This window comes from Diceros bicornis, chromosome 28, assembly GCF_020826845.1.
Source record: "Diceros bicornis minor isolate mBicDic1 chromosome 28, mDicBic1.mat.cur, whole genome shotgun sequence".
Classification (NCBI taxonomy): domain Eukaryota; kingdom Metazoa; phylum Chordata; class Mammalia; order Perissodactyla; family Rhinocerotidae; genus Diceros; species Diceros bicornis.
In genome coordinates this window covers 6,621,156-6,638,033 of record NC_080767.1, presented here as the reverse complement: position 1 = coordinate 6,638,033, position 16,878 = coordinate 6,621,156, and the positions used below count along the sequence as shown (strand labels likewise).

The 16,878-nt window shown below is 34.2% G+C and overlaps 1 protein-coding gene across 5 annotated transcripts in view; it reads left to right on the top strand.

The window, feature by feature from the left end:
- The window catches only part of ZCCHC7 (zinc finger CCHC-type containing 7), a 242,032-nt gene that overhangs the window by 206,914 nt on the left and 18,240 nt on the right, over positions 1 to 16,878 (top strand). For all 5 annotated transcript variants that reach the window (XM_058523575.1, XM_058523579.1, XM_058523578.1 and 2 more), the window contains one exon: positions 4,883 to 4,918. In XM_058523575.1, coding sequence (XP_058379558.1) covers positions 4,883 to 4,918 — 36 coding nt within the window. The remainder of the gene's footprint in view (positions 1 to 4,882; positions 4,919 to 16,878) is intronic.

The window sequence follows — 16,878 nt, the reverse complement described above, 5'->3', positions numbered from 1 at the left end:
TTGTTTTATTTTTTGGTTGATTATTTTGATATAATTTTCTGTAAAATACGAACTGTTATATTTTCAAAGAAAACTGAAATCTAATCTACTACTGACAAGCTTTATGCCCTCATAACCGCACTTAAATTAGGAGGAAAATACCAAAGAAAAATATCTTTGAGCAAAAAATTAGGCTTGTCAGTTTCCCTGATTATAGAAGATTAAGAGTATAGTATAGGGATTGATTAAAATTTGACCTTGGATGGAAAGATGATTTTATGAAGTCTGGTTCATTTTGGAGGCAGCGTAGAGATAGACACCAGCATGGTTTTCCATACTGATTGGTGAAAAAAAATTTTATATAGATTCTGTACACACTGCCACATATATGTTGTATGTCTATGGCTCCCCTCTATCATGAATGACAAATTTTTATACAATAGAAATATAACAAGCACTATTAAAACAGTAACTTATCTTGAATTTTAATTATATATTTCTATGATTTCAGACCTTACAGCAGTTTTTATGGAATTTCGATTGAAGGCTAATGCCTAAGATGTTCTCTTCAAAATATTCCTTATAGGAGAAATTTTATTTCACATATATTCAGAGTACATGTATAATAGGATATATAAGTAATTTGTGTTTCTGAGGAATAGTGTATATACACAATGCCTACCAAAGTATCTGGACAATCAGATGACTGGATAGATATAATTATATGAAGAGCCTGCTGATGAGACTCAAGAGTGGGGGCATTCTTTTTAATGAAGGCACCTAAATTACATTAATGTGCATATGGAAAAGTTAAGTTGGTGGTTGAGTCCAGAGACTGGAATGCTTTTCTTCCCATATCTTTTCATTCAACAAATTTTAAACTAAATTATTCTCTTTATTCTCTTTTATTTATGTTATTCACCATCAATGAATATTGCTTGTTTTATTAAATCTTTTGTTTTGCTGCAGTGACTTGAGGGGGCCAGCTCCTAACAACAGAGGCTTTGACAAAGCACCAGAGGATTCTGTTAAAAAGTTGTGTTTCGTAATTGTAGTTGTCGTGTCAGAGCCTAACTGACTTGGAGCTGAAGGATTTTTGTGAGATGAGTAGCTGTGCCAGCAGGGACTCAAGTCTCCTGGGCTGGCCACGCTCTCATTAAGATTTGCCGCTAGCAGTGGCGGTGTTCAGCATGTATGTGACGTGCATTCTGTTATTGTATGCTTGGCTTGTCAGCCTGCAGCTTTCTGACACTCACTTATGTCACTCTTTATTCAGAGAGGAAGAAGCTTTTGATAATTTGACAAGACAAGCTCTTAAACGATCTAGGTCATGGCCTTCACTGTCTGTGATTGTGAACATATTTCCTGAAAGCCCTGTCACTCATCACAGCTACATTTTCTCCCGGGGAGCCACAGGCCTGTCCTGGTCTCTTGTCAGCGCATACATTTTGGTTATTCATATACCAAATACAGAACTGGGGGTTTTTTCCTCCCTTTTGCAAATGCTAGCATGTTAGTAAGGCTAATCCTTTCTTCTGTGCTGTGTTCCCAGCAGGGCTGCGTTCAAGGGCTCTCTCTAGTACAAGGCAGACAACTGGCCAAGGGGAGCTGAGGAGGAGGAAAGGCCGCTTAGTGCTGTTTTTGTGTTTGTTCATTGTTGTGGAAATATGAGAACTGGTGGCAAGGGCCTTGTCTGTTGAGCACTTGAGTCTTGGTCTGCTGTCAGGGGCTGTTTAAGATTGAGTGTTTTATTTTCTTTGATGTTCACATTTGAGAATAGGGAAGTGGGAATTAAACAACAGATGCACTAAGCCGTTGTTCTCGTAAAACAATAATTAGCACCTGATAAAATTCAGTATGGGTTGAAATGCACAATGTAAACTCTCAATTCATCTGGTGTGGCAAACTGTGTTGATTCATCTTTGAATTTTCTGAATAATAACACTCAGTTATTCATGTATGGTTTATTATACAAAATACAATAGAGGGGAAAACTAGTTGGGCAGAAGTTGGCAAACAGTGTAGCACATTTGCTAAAACTGATGTACAAGTGCACTTTGTGTGTTTTCAGTTGTGAGACTTGAGGAGGCCCTTTGGGTTGCCATCCATCTAAGTGCCAGTAGGGTGAGATCACCAGGACAACCAATAAATTCAATTGTATTTTAATAGTTTGTTACATTTTCATCGTGGATGAGTTCCACAGCAGACTAGTCATTCTTTTTAAATATTTTAAAATAAATTTTTAAAAAAGTTCCCATTGTAATGGTAAGCCTCTTGCTTTAGAAGTTACTTTATTCTATCTAAATTTTCCATGCGTAGATATTATCAGTATGGCTACTATGGCATTCTATGTGATTAATAAAAAAATATGTGCAGTGACTAAGGAACGCCAAAAAGAAGTAGAAGCCACTGCAAGAAAAAAAAATCAACATTTTAGAAATTCATTAATGATACATAGTTATATATCATATATTTAGAATTAAAGATGTGTGCTTTATATTGGCACCTATTTTGAAGTGAGAAGTATTTACTTGTTTGTAACCTTACATAGAAATATATTATATAGAAAATAGTAAAATGAAACTATGCATGGGAATGTTGAGTAAAAGTACTTATGAGATAGGTAGTATTTTTTTTAATTGTAATGCTGTTGTCCTATAAGAGAAAGAGTTTCACGTCTCTCACTACTAATTTTATATATCAGGCATCATCTTCATGTACAGAGCAATCAGATGATTGTTCAAAAACCAAGTAATTCTTTCTTTTATTACTAAATTGCTGCAACACAAGAAGAGGTTACATGGCAGAGTGGCATTCTGCCAGAGTATGACAACTCAGTGACTGCGATTTTCAACTGTATTATTCTGAGGACACTGTGGTTTAATCAAGAACTACCCATAACTAATGTATAAATAACTGCTTGCTTATCCCTACAGTAATCCAACTCAAATTATATATACGCAGCAAAAAGCTTTTGAAAGAAGATAGGAAATGAATATTTAAGAGTATATTGTACATTAGATCTTTGTGTATAAATATGTTTATGAAAGTAGATATTTATGTATATATTCTTAAGAACTTTTGTAATTTACAAGTTTGTGGCTATTATTTGGTACTTAACATGGTCTTTGCCTTCTGAAGCTACTTTTTACTTTTTAAAAACAGTTTCCTTTTGATCAGTGTTGTTCATCCATAAATCACTGTGTTTGTGTAAGTAGATTTTTTTTTTAGTCAGACACTTTAGTTTGCATGAAACTAAATTGGAAAGCTGACCACTAAATAGTCTAATTTACATACCTTTCTTTAGAAAATTACATAGGATAGTTAAACTTAAAAATGCATAATGGGTAAAATTTTTAGTGTAGTTGGAACTTATCTACTCTTTTTTTTTTGTCTAATCACTTATGATGGTATAATCAGTAGAGATTTTGCTGTTCAAAAGTTATTTGCTGAATTATTACCATACCCATAATATTTTTAGGTTGTATGAATTATCTTTGTTAGTTTCATCACTATCCTGAGAAATAAATGAAAGAGCAATGACAAATCAGGTAAAAAATTGTTTCAAAGTGTATGTCAAAGATTGTAAAGGTTTAAAAAAGACTTAACTCGTTCTAATTTTAGGCGTGAATATGTGTATGTATATACATATCTGTGTGTGTGTGTATATATATATATACATATTTTTAAACGAAAGCTATAAATTCATGTTCACTTTAGGAATTTCCATTTACCTAGCTTGGTTGTTTAATTTATGAAAATTATTACTATAATATAGTTATTTAAAAAAATACTTTCTGTCATCAACAGTTCTTTTTCTAAGAAGATGGTAAACCCATTAACTATTCATAAAGAGCTTGATTAGAAAAAGTGTCTCCTTAACAGAGTTATGATTTAAGTGTAAGGAAAGAATATTTACATGTATATCCAAAAGAAAATGTCCCCTAACCGGTTTTATTGTTGCTGCTGCAGTGCTTTTGCCTGTTGGTTTTGCTTTGTTGTTACCTATTCTGGTTTCAGTAAATATATCTTTTACAAAATTATTGAGGTATTATTGTTTTTTTTAAGTTATATCTCTATAAATGTAAAAATGAAGAAGACTCAACTTTTAAGGGAAAAGCCGTGGATTTCAGATTCTTGAGGTTGTTTTTTGTTTTGTTTTTTTAATTATCCTTTTACTCTATTTCATAGAGTATTATAAGTTACCAGCAAGTGATTAGGTAAAAGATGGCAACAGATATCAGCCATACATAACCACAGTGAAGTCTTCTTAAAAGCTCTTGCTGTAGGGCCGGCCCCATGGCTTGGCGGTTGGGTGCGCGTGCTCCGCTGCTGGCGGCCCGGGGTTCGGATCCCGGGTGCACACCGACGCACCGCTTCTCCGGCCGTGCTGGGGCCGCGTCCCATGTACAGCGGCTAGAAGGATGTGCAGCTATGACATACAACTGGGGCTTTGGGGGAAAAATAAATAAATAAATTATAAAAGCTCTTGCTGTAAAATTGTCTTCTATCATACTACCAAGGTTCAAAAATGTCCTTTTAAAAGGTGTGCTTGGTGAGTCTTATTGATTTTGACCACTGCTGTTCGTTTATCAGTTTAACTGAGTTATGGCTCTTAATCACATCTTAGTGCCCAAAACTTCTAACCTGGAAAGAAAAAAAGAGAGAAAAAACTTTGTTACTGGCTTTCTGACAATGGCAGGGAGTGTGTTAAACCAGTGTAAAATTCAATTAAACTGTCTAGCCAGGTTTTTGAAGCTGAAATGCTGAAATGCAGACCCTCTCTGTTAAGCTTCTTATTTTCCTGTGACCGACACCGGTGGATGCTGGGTTATGCCAAAACCAACAGGCTGTAAAGTACCTTGTTTCATGCTCCCAGCTGATCAATATTTTTATTTTCCAGGCTTGCCCAGAAATCTGGAGGCAGTATCACCTAACGGTGAGTGGAAACACCTTTTTTATTTTCCCTGAGACCTAGCCTATTTACCCTTCTCTAAACTGCTGACCATAAAATATAGACAAGCATCTTCTACTGGAAGATAATAAACATCTGAAGATTTTTTGCACTGAGAAAGCAATAATATACTTTTTCTCCTCTCCCCTGCCCACTACCCTATCCTTTATCCTCCTGTTCTTAAAAGATTTTGATTGTTTTCTATTATTCACATCACTTAATGATTACATTATGGTATCTCTCAGTCTTCACAGACTATATTCATTAAATTAAAGGGGAAAAGTATGCTAGGAACCATAAAAAATAATAGTAATCCAATATCTTTAAAATGTTGTGTTATCTACAGTTCACAAGCATACAGTCCACAGTATCTTCCATTATCATTTTTTTGGCTTTACTGGAATATTTGCACATACTTTTTAATGAAGCTAGAAAAAACTTCGTGTATCTTTCATATAGAACAATTCAACTGTCATATCCTTCAGCCCCTCTTGACTTATTCAAAGTGTATAACTATCTGCTTAATACCATTCAAGTTTTTCAATTTTCTGGTTTCCTTTTATTGTGATTTTAGGCTAAGGAGAAGCAGAAAACAGTTTGCTATGGAATCAATTGGCTAATGCTCAGTATTATGAAGTCAGTTTATTTTTAATATTCAGCTTAAATAATTTCAATAATTCATCATAACCCTACTAGAAATTTCTTTTAATGTATTAACTATGTTGTGCTGAGTAAGAGAACAATAAAAATTATTCTTTTAATTATGCAGTTGTATAATTTAATTAAAAGCTGTTGCTTAAAGTATTAAGAAGTTTTTAATTATAGGACAAGTAATGGAAATGGAAAGTGTAAAGTTTTTACAAACTGTGTCATCTTACTGCTCTTCTCTTATGGAAATAAAAAGTAAACCAACAAATAGACTCAAATTACCAATATGTCTGTCACAGGCCCAAGAAGCAGAAAATAATATCACGTAGTTTGTTTTCACATTTTGTTATCACTGCTTAATTATTTAAAGATTCTCAGTAGAAAGCTGTAATTCCTTAACTGTCCCTCAATCCCAAATTGGGTCTTGTTAAAATCTTTAGTGTAATACCAAAAAAAAAAAAAAATACGTACACACACACACACACACACACACACACACACACACACCCCCATATGTTACACATATACGTTACAGATGTAACTCATATGGAACATTATGTTTGTGCTTATGTAGCAGTTTTTTTATCCTAACATACCATGGTGAAATACATACAACCTAAACTTGATTAGAATCCAATCATAGATTGTACTTTTTAAGATCATATTACTCTTTGTAACTGCATAGCAATTTTTTTCATCAGTATTTTTGTTAAGTAATAGCCTAATGGATTTGTCCTTGGGTTTCTTTTCCCTTTTCTCCTAAGTTAGAGAATTCCAATCTTGAAAACTTGAAGTGTGGGAGGGTACTATTTTAAAGGCACTCTTTTCATTATTTGCACCTATGTTCTTTTATGTAACTGTTCTTTTATATAACTGACATAGAAGGATAGAAATTGGTATTTAGTGTAACAGAAACAGTTGAAAATTTAATATTGTGGCTTTTGAAAAACAAATTGTAAAAAAGTAAGGGAAAAATCAATGAAAAAATAAATTTGCGTTTTAGGGAATAACAATATATTCTGTCTATAGGTATAACAAAATTACTTTGAAAAATCCATTTGTCTCAATCTGGAATCCTGATTAATTTTTAAAAATATTGAAGTAACTATTAAATTCATAATTATCAAGTTTAAATTAATAATTAGTAATTAAAAGTGACTTTACTATGCAAGTATAAATGCAAAACTAGTATATTTATAAATGTGTGTACATATATATTAATCCATCTAAAATAAAATAATTAAATAATTATGTATATAGGCAATATCCACATATGTGCAATTAAGCAGTACTTAATCTTGAATAAAAAGCAAGATGCATGGTGAGTTGAGTCATCTTCAGCTCTCTTACTAGGCGGTGGACTGCCATCTATTGACTCGTAGTAGCCCTCACACGTGAATGTGGTGTCAGTCAGAGCAATGACCAAGTAGTGGAGCCTACGTTAGAACTGCTACTGTATATTCATTTAAAACAGTCTTCTTAAAACTCTGGAAATTTCTACACTTGATCTACGAAAAGTGTCCATTTCTTACCCAAAATAAACCATTTTTGGGGGGAAAAATTGATTGGTGTATCCCGTTTGCAGATGTTTACATTTGAGAACTTTTCAGTTGCTTTTATCTGCCTCCCAGTCAGTAAAACTAGAAGGACATTTACAGAGCAACCTCAAGTTTAGCAACTACAATGTAAAGTTTGTCCAGGAATCACTTTCTTTAAAAGAAAAAAGGTCTATAGGTTAAACAGAGTATTATTTCTCAAACACATAAAAAAGGTGGTGAAGTTGATTAGTGTAAATGGACTTCTGAAATGTTCCAAATCAAAAGTTCCTTAACACACATTCTGAGGTAAGAAGAAAATTAAAGAAGAGAAGCGTTCACTATTTTCAGCAATTTCATGAGAGATCAGATAAAGTCTCCTTAACAATTTGTATCTGAATAGAATAGCTTTTTAACCAAGCTTGACTAGACTTCACTACATTAATAAAAAGTAAGACCATCATTCTAAAGGGTGTATGCTAATAAAACTCTTAAGACCCTACAGGTAGGTAGGTAGATAGGTAGATAGATAGGTAGGTAGATAGGTAGATAGATAGGTAGGTAGGTAGGTAGGTATGTGTGTGTGCGTATATATATATGTATATTATAACAACTATTTGGCTATGTCATTTTTCTTGACATGTTTTAATGACTAAAATTATGGCATATAATTTAGTAACTTTAGATTATTAATTTGAAGACCTGCGTGGAAAAAAGAAACTAAGATTTTTATTTAGCAATTAATAATTTCCCCAAATAGTTAATGTTTTTAGCTCCTTCAAAAAATGTTTAGTAAGTTTTTTAAATCTTCAGTAATATAGCACTGTTCTTGTATTTTAATTTCTGTTGTATTTTCAGATTTTGGTAAAGCTTGACTTTGAATATTCCTTTTCATCTTTCAGATAACTCATTCTAGATAAAATTTTCCCTCCTTTAACTATTCAAGAAGGAAAGTCCCTTCCCCCATCCCCTGTCATTTCTAGCCTCATTTATATTAAAAATCCTAGGCCAAAATGGCCACCAACAGAGTTTTACAACCAATAGAATTTTTAACTAGTAGAGGCTATAATTTGACATGCTTTGGACATTTTGTTAATCTTGTTTTTAATCTGCTTACCTAAAAAAGTAACCAGGAGTTTGCTGTTTATTTTGGGGCTGTATGTGTTAAGAACCTTAAAGGACAATACATCTTTTATGTTTAATTTTGCGCTTGGATTTCTTTGTGTGCATTGTTAAAATGTGTTACAACCTACTACCTTTTATTTTAAATAAAAGTTGAAACAGGAAGCAAATGTAACCTTTTTGGAAGAATTACATTTTAAATGTTTCTTTGTCTGTAATGTTCGGAATGCCTAGAATTCACACCTTAAAAAGTAAAAACTCGCTGCCAGGAAAATGGGGAGGAGTAGAGTTTCCTCACCTTGCTTTATAGCCTAGGACAGGCTTGTGACCTGAGTTTAGTAATAATCAATAGTAGCCTTACCTGAACTAGGTGAATGGCAGAGTGTATCTTATGGACCATAATTAACAATATCATTTCCTTTTGCCGCTCAGTTTTCTCTCCTTACCTGCAAGCATCAATTTAGAAATACGTTTTCTAGCTTTTCACAGAATGAAAATGAAAGTTTTACACTGAAGAAGAGTGTTACTCTCTAAAGCATCCTATGCCATACCACAGAGTAGGTAACTCTAAATGTCTACAGATTTAAATTTAACTTTGGAACTATATCTTAAAGTCCAGAAGGAAAGAAGAAGAACGGGGAATTTGGTTGTGCGGCTGTAGCTATACAAAAGTCTTTATCTTGGAATTTGGATGTAAGGGTGGGTAACAATTTTATAACTGCTTAATACTAAAATAGAAATTTTTTTTAGTAACTTAAAATGAGAAATAAAGAACTTCCAAAAGTCAACCTCAAAAGCCAGAATCTTTTCATAGAAAAAAATACTTCTCTCTCTCTCAATGGGGTGTGTATTAGGAATCCTAAATCTCTTTCTGAGAGCTCCTTGGCTGCATAAGCAGAACTGCAATACCCACAAGAACCCCATCCACACAATAGATACCAAGTGATAGGTCTTTCTTTGTGTGTGTGTGTGTTTGTATGTGTGTTTTTAAGAAAATAGAACTGGTTACATATTGTATTTTAAAATGTTAAATAACTCCACAATAGAATGAGAATTAAGCCTCACTTTATTTTGGAGTTATTTAAATCAAGTTTTTCTTTGTACCATTGGTTTTTTTTTTGGTGAGGAAGATCAGCCCTGAGCTAACATCCATGCTAATCCTCCCCTTTTTGTTGAGGAAGACCGGCTCTGAGCTAACATCTATTGCCAATCCTCCTCCCTCCCCCCAGCCCAAAGTCCCAGTAGATAGTTGTACGTCATAGTTGCACATCCTTCTAGTTGCTGTATGTGGGACGCGGCCTCAGCATGGCCAGAGAAGCGGTGCCTCAGTGCGCGCCCGGGGATCCGAACCCGGGCCGCCAGTAGCGGAGCGCGCGCACTTAACTGCTAAGCCACCGGGCCGGCCCTCTTTGTACCATTTTTTGAGGCCTGGCGTACAGTTATCATAAACTAACACTTTATAAAAAGTTCATTTTGGAAGCTCTTATTTTGGTAGTTCAATTCACTTTGCCAACTTCCTCAAGAACCCGGAGTACTCTTGTTTAAATCGTAGTTTTTTCCCTCTCCGTATGTGGTTTCGCTATTTCAGTATTTTGATTGGTTGTGTTGCTATTGAGATATTACATCTCTGTCAAGTTTTCAGAGATTTAGTTTTCATTAGAAATGCCTTTAATACTAAAACACTACTGAAGTGAATGTAATGGTGCCCCAGTGATTCAGAGGGCACGGGACTATCTTGTAGTCCCTCAGGGCCGCCCTTCCACTGTCGGACTACAAGATAAATCCGACTGCTTTGTGTTTCAAGTTACCTGGTGTCTGAAAAAAAGAGTTTTCCGAATAAGCATTGATGACTTACTTTCTAATTCTCCATCTGTGATAACAGAGCTGGAAAATACATTTGGATGGTAACCAAAATTTTTAAAGATTTTTCAAATGGAAAATTTATATGAATACTTTTATATTTATTTAAACATTTACCGTGTTCTTAAAGAATTTAGTGTCAACATTTTTCTAGTAATTTTTAGTTCACTTTTACTATGTTTTGAATTGAATATAAAAAGATAATTACTACCTTTACAGAGTAGGTCAACTGATTTTTTTTTTTAATCTTTATTTCACTGGTGTGTTGGACCACATTTTGCCAGAACTTATCATTGGAAGCAATTGGAAAATGCAATTTCAAAGCAAATGAAACCTGGAATTATCAATCTCAATAAATGAGATTCATTTACAAATAAATACAATTTGCCAAATCATCAAAAAGCAATTTTCTAAAGCTTCTGTGAAAGGAAGGGGAAAAAAGTGAACATTGTGAGTTATAAATGCACATTATTTTTCCTTTCACGGTGTTTCCTCAGACATTTAGACATTGTATGTATACACACTTATTTTTGAATGGGAGTAGAAGAAAATTATTTAGATTTGAATATAATTTATTTCTGTTTATTGACGCACATAGGAAAACCTTCATATTTTCTTCTTTTCGGAGAAATATTGAGGTATCATCCCCTTCAGAGAGAATTCCCAAGTTAATTGATTTTCAATATTTTAGTGCAAAAATTAATTTGTTTTAAATGGGAAATCAATATGGCATATTTTGAGTAGGTTTTTTTCTTGTGTTGATATATTTAAATAATATCAAGCAAGTGCTTTATGACAGTAATTCTAATGTAGATTTAAGTGTTTCAGATAATCAAACAATGACAAATATGCAGCATTCACTCAATTTAGAAAAGATTCATTATAAATGTTTTGGCCTAGAAGCAGCTGTGTTTTTGCCATCTTTTAAATATTTTTAATGTCTAATCACCCGTCATTGTGATTTCTGTTCATTTTTTAGGTAGTACATGTTGCTCAATAATACACTAATTGAATCTGAAGCTCTGTTATAAACAGTAGCTTCCCTGTGCTTTTTTGTCTGCTCTTTAGTAGCTGGGGCAAAGACTATGACATTTAGGACTTACATAAACTATATGAGCTTCAAGTTTTACTTCTATTTTAAAAATTTGAAGAAATACTTGTCGTGGTCTTCATTTTCTTATCTGTTAACAAATGTTTCTCTTGAGGATGATAAAAAAATGGAGAATTCTCTCTCCCTATGTGTATGTTCACCTTTATTTACAAAGGAATTATACTTAGTCATCATAGGGTAATTTCTTCTTGGTACTTAAATTTTGTGATAATTAAATTCCATTTCTAAGTCTTTATAATTTTAATATATATAACATTTTTTAAATCTTTTCTTTCTTCTCCTTAAAAAACACATACATTATTCATAAAATCCCAAAGAAAACTATGTCGTTTTTTTTGCTTGCAGCTCTACACTTTGAGATAGTGCCCCAATATGACAAAAATGAATAGAATCAGGTAGCCTAAGAACTTTCAAAATTCATACCTTTTAACATTGCACAGTATCTGGCTGTATAATAAATTATAGTTTAAAAATCTGAAATGTGGAATGATGCCTGTTTTTTGTCATGTTAACTACACATAAAGAGCATAGAAGTATTATGTAGAATAATTTTAGCATATTTGATTATTTTTCCTATGTGCTTTGAACAGGTAATTCATGCTATTCTTAAATAAATATATTCCAGGTGATTAAGCTTGTCATAATCTTCTCTGGATATTTCAGTGCAAGAATAAAAGTAGGTAAAGTATACTGGACCAATGATATTTGTATTAAACATTCCTTTCAGTAGTCATGCATGTGAATGACTTGGTAGATTACAGTAATTCCTAACAAGTCTTAAGTATTTAGGAATCACTTGGTTACTCACAGTCATGATCAACCATAACCTTTAAGGGTTTTGGTCAATCGTTTGAATAATCTACAGGAGAAGGCTCCTGAAAGAACCCCTTGACTTGTTGACATGAACAGTCTCGCTGAATTAGTGTTATATTTTCTGCTATAGTATAAACTGCAGTAGTAAACTTAAAGTGAATTAAGTTTAGGGTTTTAAAAGCAAAATCTCTTAAATGACTTAAAGATAATGAATTATTGATAAAATCAGTCAGATTTTAGACTTGAAATTCATTTCCCATTTGATCCCACATACCAGAAAGTCATGAGAGTTATATTTTAGTGCATTTATAAGTTTTTTCTTCTGGCTATTTTCAGCTCAACAACGGTCCTCCAAGACCAGCAACTCGGGTTTATTAGAAATATCAAAAATATTATATGAAGAAAAATAGTACATATTTCGAGAGCATTTAACCAGGAAAAAATTTTTTAAATATCTTTGGCTTTAAAATAGACCTTCATCTGGGGCTGGCCCAGTGGCGCAAGCAGTTAAGTACATTCGCTCCACTGCGGCAGCCCGGGGTTCGCCGGTTCGGATCCCGGGTGTGCACTGACGCACTGCTTGTAGAGCCATGCTGTGGCGGCATCCCACATAAAGTGGAGGAAGATGGGCACGGATGTTAGCTCAGGGCCAATCTTTCTCAAGAAAAAAGAGGAGAATTGGCAGCAGATGTTAGCTCAGTGCTGATCATCCTCACAAAAAAAAATAAAAATAGACCTTCATCTTAATTTATGTACCAATACACTGGTAGATCACATTTCAAAAATAAGAATTATTCAACCAGAATGTTGAGAAATCCATATTAGCTTGGTAAAAAAAATTCACACGTGTGAATCAATTGTTAATAAAGCTACTCCACTGTTTTCATTCCCTTTTTCAAAAATCATATAGAACTAAATCTATTAGATAAAAAAGATCATTTTTATAATTTTGTAATATGTTCATGTCTATAAATACCAATTTTACATAAATATTGTTCTTTTACATGTATTTGTGGATTACCCCACATTTCTTTTCAGTTAAGGGAACTCAGTTTTGGGTCATTCCTTAACTTTGTTTATACAATAAAATCTCAATTTTCTCTTTCTTGGATCTCTTCCATTTCCTTTATTTATAGTTATACCACATTTTCTCCTCATTTTACTGAAGTCCTTTGAAAAACATGCTATAAAATTGGGCTGGAAGGGCAGACTTATTTCTAGGAAATTACTAGGGAATGATTTTTATTATAATATAGGGAAAAGAATGCCAGCTCTGGAATCAGACATTGGTTCAAATGTGGCTCTTTCATCTACTAGATGTGCAAGCCTAGTTAAAATATTTAGCTTCTAGGATCCCCAGTTTCTTCATCTGAAAAATGGGGGCAGTGCCTTCTAGGGTTGTTGTAAGTATGCAGTGAGATGATACATAGCACAATACCTGGCGCATGGCCCATGTTCAACACTGTGAGCTCCAATATATAGACCATACACAGACTCCTATACACAGACTCCCATACACAGACTCCTATACACAGACTCCCATACACAGACACCCAATAGACACCTCACAGCTGTAGAGGTGGCCTCTGGACTAATAGCCCAAACTCAAGTCATTGTAATGCCTTTTAAGAAGACTATTGTTTGCCTAAGATGAGATTCTTAATGACCTCTTTATTCTCTGTCTCCTAAAAATGTTTCCATCTTATAATTATGGAAACTAAAATACTCACAAGCGATGTCTTTTGTTAACAAAATTATATACCTCAGTTTTCATTTTCTAAGTATTTATGCTTGTCTTCTTGTCTAGAAATGTAGGTGAGTAACTTTTAATTAAATATAGCAAACTTAAATTATTTTCTTAATTTGATTTGCCTAAAAATCATTATAAAGACATTTGAGAGTAGATCACAGAAATATTTAGGCTACTTCCTCTCCTAAGGAAAATGACTATATTAACTATGTACCATGTAAAGATAGGATGATGTCATTTGAAAAATATATGTTAAGTTAATAAATGTATAATTCTTAAGTGGTAACTTCAATGTCATTTGTATATAGTTATCATAAGCAAATGAAATTACGTAAATCTTTGCCTCCTTTATAAATAATGAGAATAATATGAAATTGAGTAATTCTCACACCTATTATGATACTTTCTGCTGGGGGTAGAGGGTTTATGTTAATCAGATGAGGAATGAAACAAAGCAGCATATCAGCTTTTTGCACTTCAGCTAAAACTACTTCGTGCCTTCACTTGACTGACGCCAGAAACCCAGCCTGATTTCACAGCAAAATGTGGAGGTATAAGAGCTTGTCAGTTGTTCTGCAGACCCCCACCCGTACTCTTATAGGTCCAGCAAAAAAGGCAACACGAAATTAAGCACTTTCTCAGTGCATGTGATTTGTATTCTTTCAAAGAGCATTCTTATTCCATGTTTGTTCTTTATTTTAAGACAAGCAAGAGCTAAGATGAAGCATATTGTAAAAGGAAAAGAGCATTACTTCCCCCCTTTAAACAGGTCCTTACAGCTGTGGAATTCCCTGCCTTTGTAACTGATGGTTAAGAGTATTTCAGTAGAATAAGCAGGGTTAGGGTGTGGGCTGGGGGAGTGCTGTGTGGTGGAGGTCGTGTAGAGTTACGGTAACAATGAAAATCTTGGGGTTTATTTGGATCCCCTGTATATTAGCTAATAAATATAATAAAGCTGCAGTTCTGTTATTCTACAATTTTTCAGTGATGTTTTATGTACAGGTGTATGCAAAATATATGAGCATATTTGAATATGTTAAGCACTTCCTATGGTTGGAAGATGTATACTGATGGATAGTCCACCCCAACAAACGTTCAGATAAAATGTGCATGGAGTCACACATGTATGTGTTCTTTTCTTTCCCTTCCCCCACATCCTGTCTCCACACCCTCCTCATCCCTCCACCCTGCATCAAAGCTTGTGGTCCTTTTCCATCCGTGTACTAAAAGGTTCTTTGTAAACCAGGCCATTTGTCCATCATTGTTTGGGGTCCAAACAGTGGTAAGATACCCTGTCACCGATCCCGCGTGCTGTGAATGGCAGCTCCTCTCTGGACAATTGGCGGAGGGGCCGAGAAATATTCCTGAGAGGATTATTTAACCTTTCAATTTAGAGGGCACAAAGCCTGGCTGATTAATGAACTTTCTGATGGGCGCCGATAAGAGGATCTATTTCTTTATTTCCCCTAAAAGTGATTCCTTCTCCTATCCATATTACTATAATCTTAAACATAAAATGTGGCAAATAGATTAAAAAACAGCACTAAAGAGTTTATCTGGCTAGCAAACTGAAGGAGCTAAATTAAAATTGGTAATGACAGCAGTGGCTCAGCCTCATATATGGTTTTTAAATGCACTGTGTATTTTGAAGAGACTTATTCTCCAGCACGCCTGGTAATGACCGCTTTTGGTGCACAGTCTGGGGCTAGCTTCTGTTATCCCTACCCCACCCAACCCCCCACAAAAAATGAGTTGTGTTATCTGGATGGCTGCAGACACATACGCATCCCCCTTTCTCACTGCATGGGCAGACAAGGTCGATAGCATTACAAGGTATTTGTGGCAGTGCTTGTTTCAGTTTTCAGAGCTGCCAGTTTCCAGGCGGATTTGAATTACAAAAGAAGAAGCTGGCATGAAAATTGAAAGGTTTTATCGGCTGGTCTGAAGCCTCATAGCACATTGCTTATTTATGCAGTCCATTTGCACCAGGAAATATAAAAAGGAAATACATTTTTAAAATAAGGCCATAAAGACCCAGATATGTTTAAGATGGCAAATAAAATATAGATACCTATAATATCTTTCCAGAAAACGATTTTCACTTAATGTTGCACATTACTTCAGAAGGACATTTATGTTGCTGTCATAAATTTGTGCGTTTGTGTCACTATGTAGGTAGTCTCGGGGGATTAAGAAGGAAGCCTTTGCTAACTTACTTTAAAATTAAAATAGACGGAGGGATAGCTCTGCAGTTTGAGAGCTACATTGGAAATATTTAAATAGGGTGGTAAATTAAACTTAAACTAACATTTTTGCATTCCATGTAAAATTAGCTATGGCCCAGTGAATAAATGCCGCTACCTTTGGAGAAAATTGGGATGCTTTTTAAGCCATGAAGATTTGGAGCATTCAGGGAGTGAATTACTGTGATCCTTACTGTCTTGCATATGTTCATTGTTCTCTGCTTACTGAGGTTTTCTTTTTTTCTTGTTGGTTTTTTTGGGGGGAAGGGGATCTCATTTACAAAAAGAAAAATCATAAATTAATAAGTTTAATAGCTTCTTTTTATAAAACTTATGCTTCATTTATTTTATTCTTCAAATATTTTGTCTTTAAGATTTTACCTAACACTTAATGCTTTGAATATGTAATCTTCAGTATTGGGAGTTATACTAACAATTTACCTCTATTCATATCACTTTAGCATAGTTTTGACTTACTGAAAAAGATACACTCATGCAATCCCTTAGATTCTAGGTTACATAAAATGAAGATATAAGTATACAAACATACAGCATGTAAGGCCTTGAGTAATTAATGGTCTTACGTTTGGTCATTTGCAACCTTTAACCCATTGGTTTTCAAAACTTATGAGTATCCAAAAGAAGGGTAGGGAGGAAGTTACATGTATATAGGAAATATCAAATCAATAAAGCAACACTCTTTATTCTGCTGCCATTCAAATGAACACTGTTTTAGAATCCATTTTCCATTAAAGCAAATTACTCTCAACTAAACCATGAGAGATGCAGTTTTTACAATTTTCATTTTCACCAGTGTCTGGTACCTTTCTCATGTTTTCATGACCTGGACTAATTACTTCATG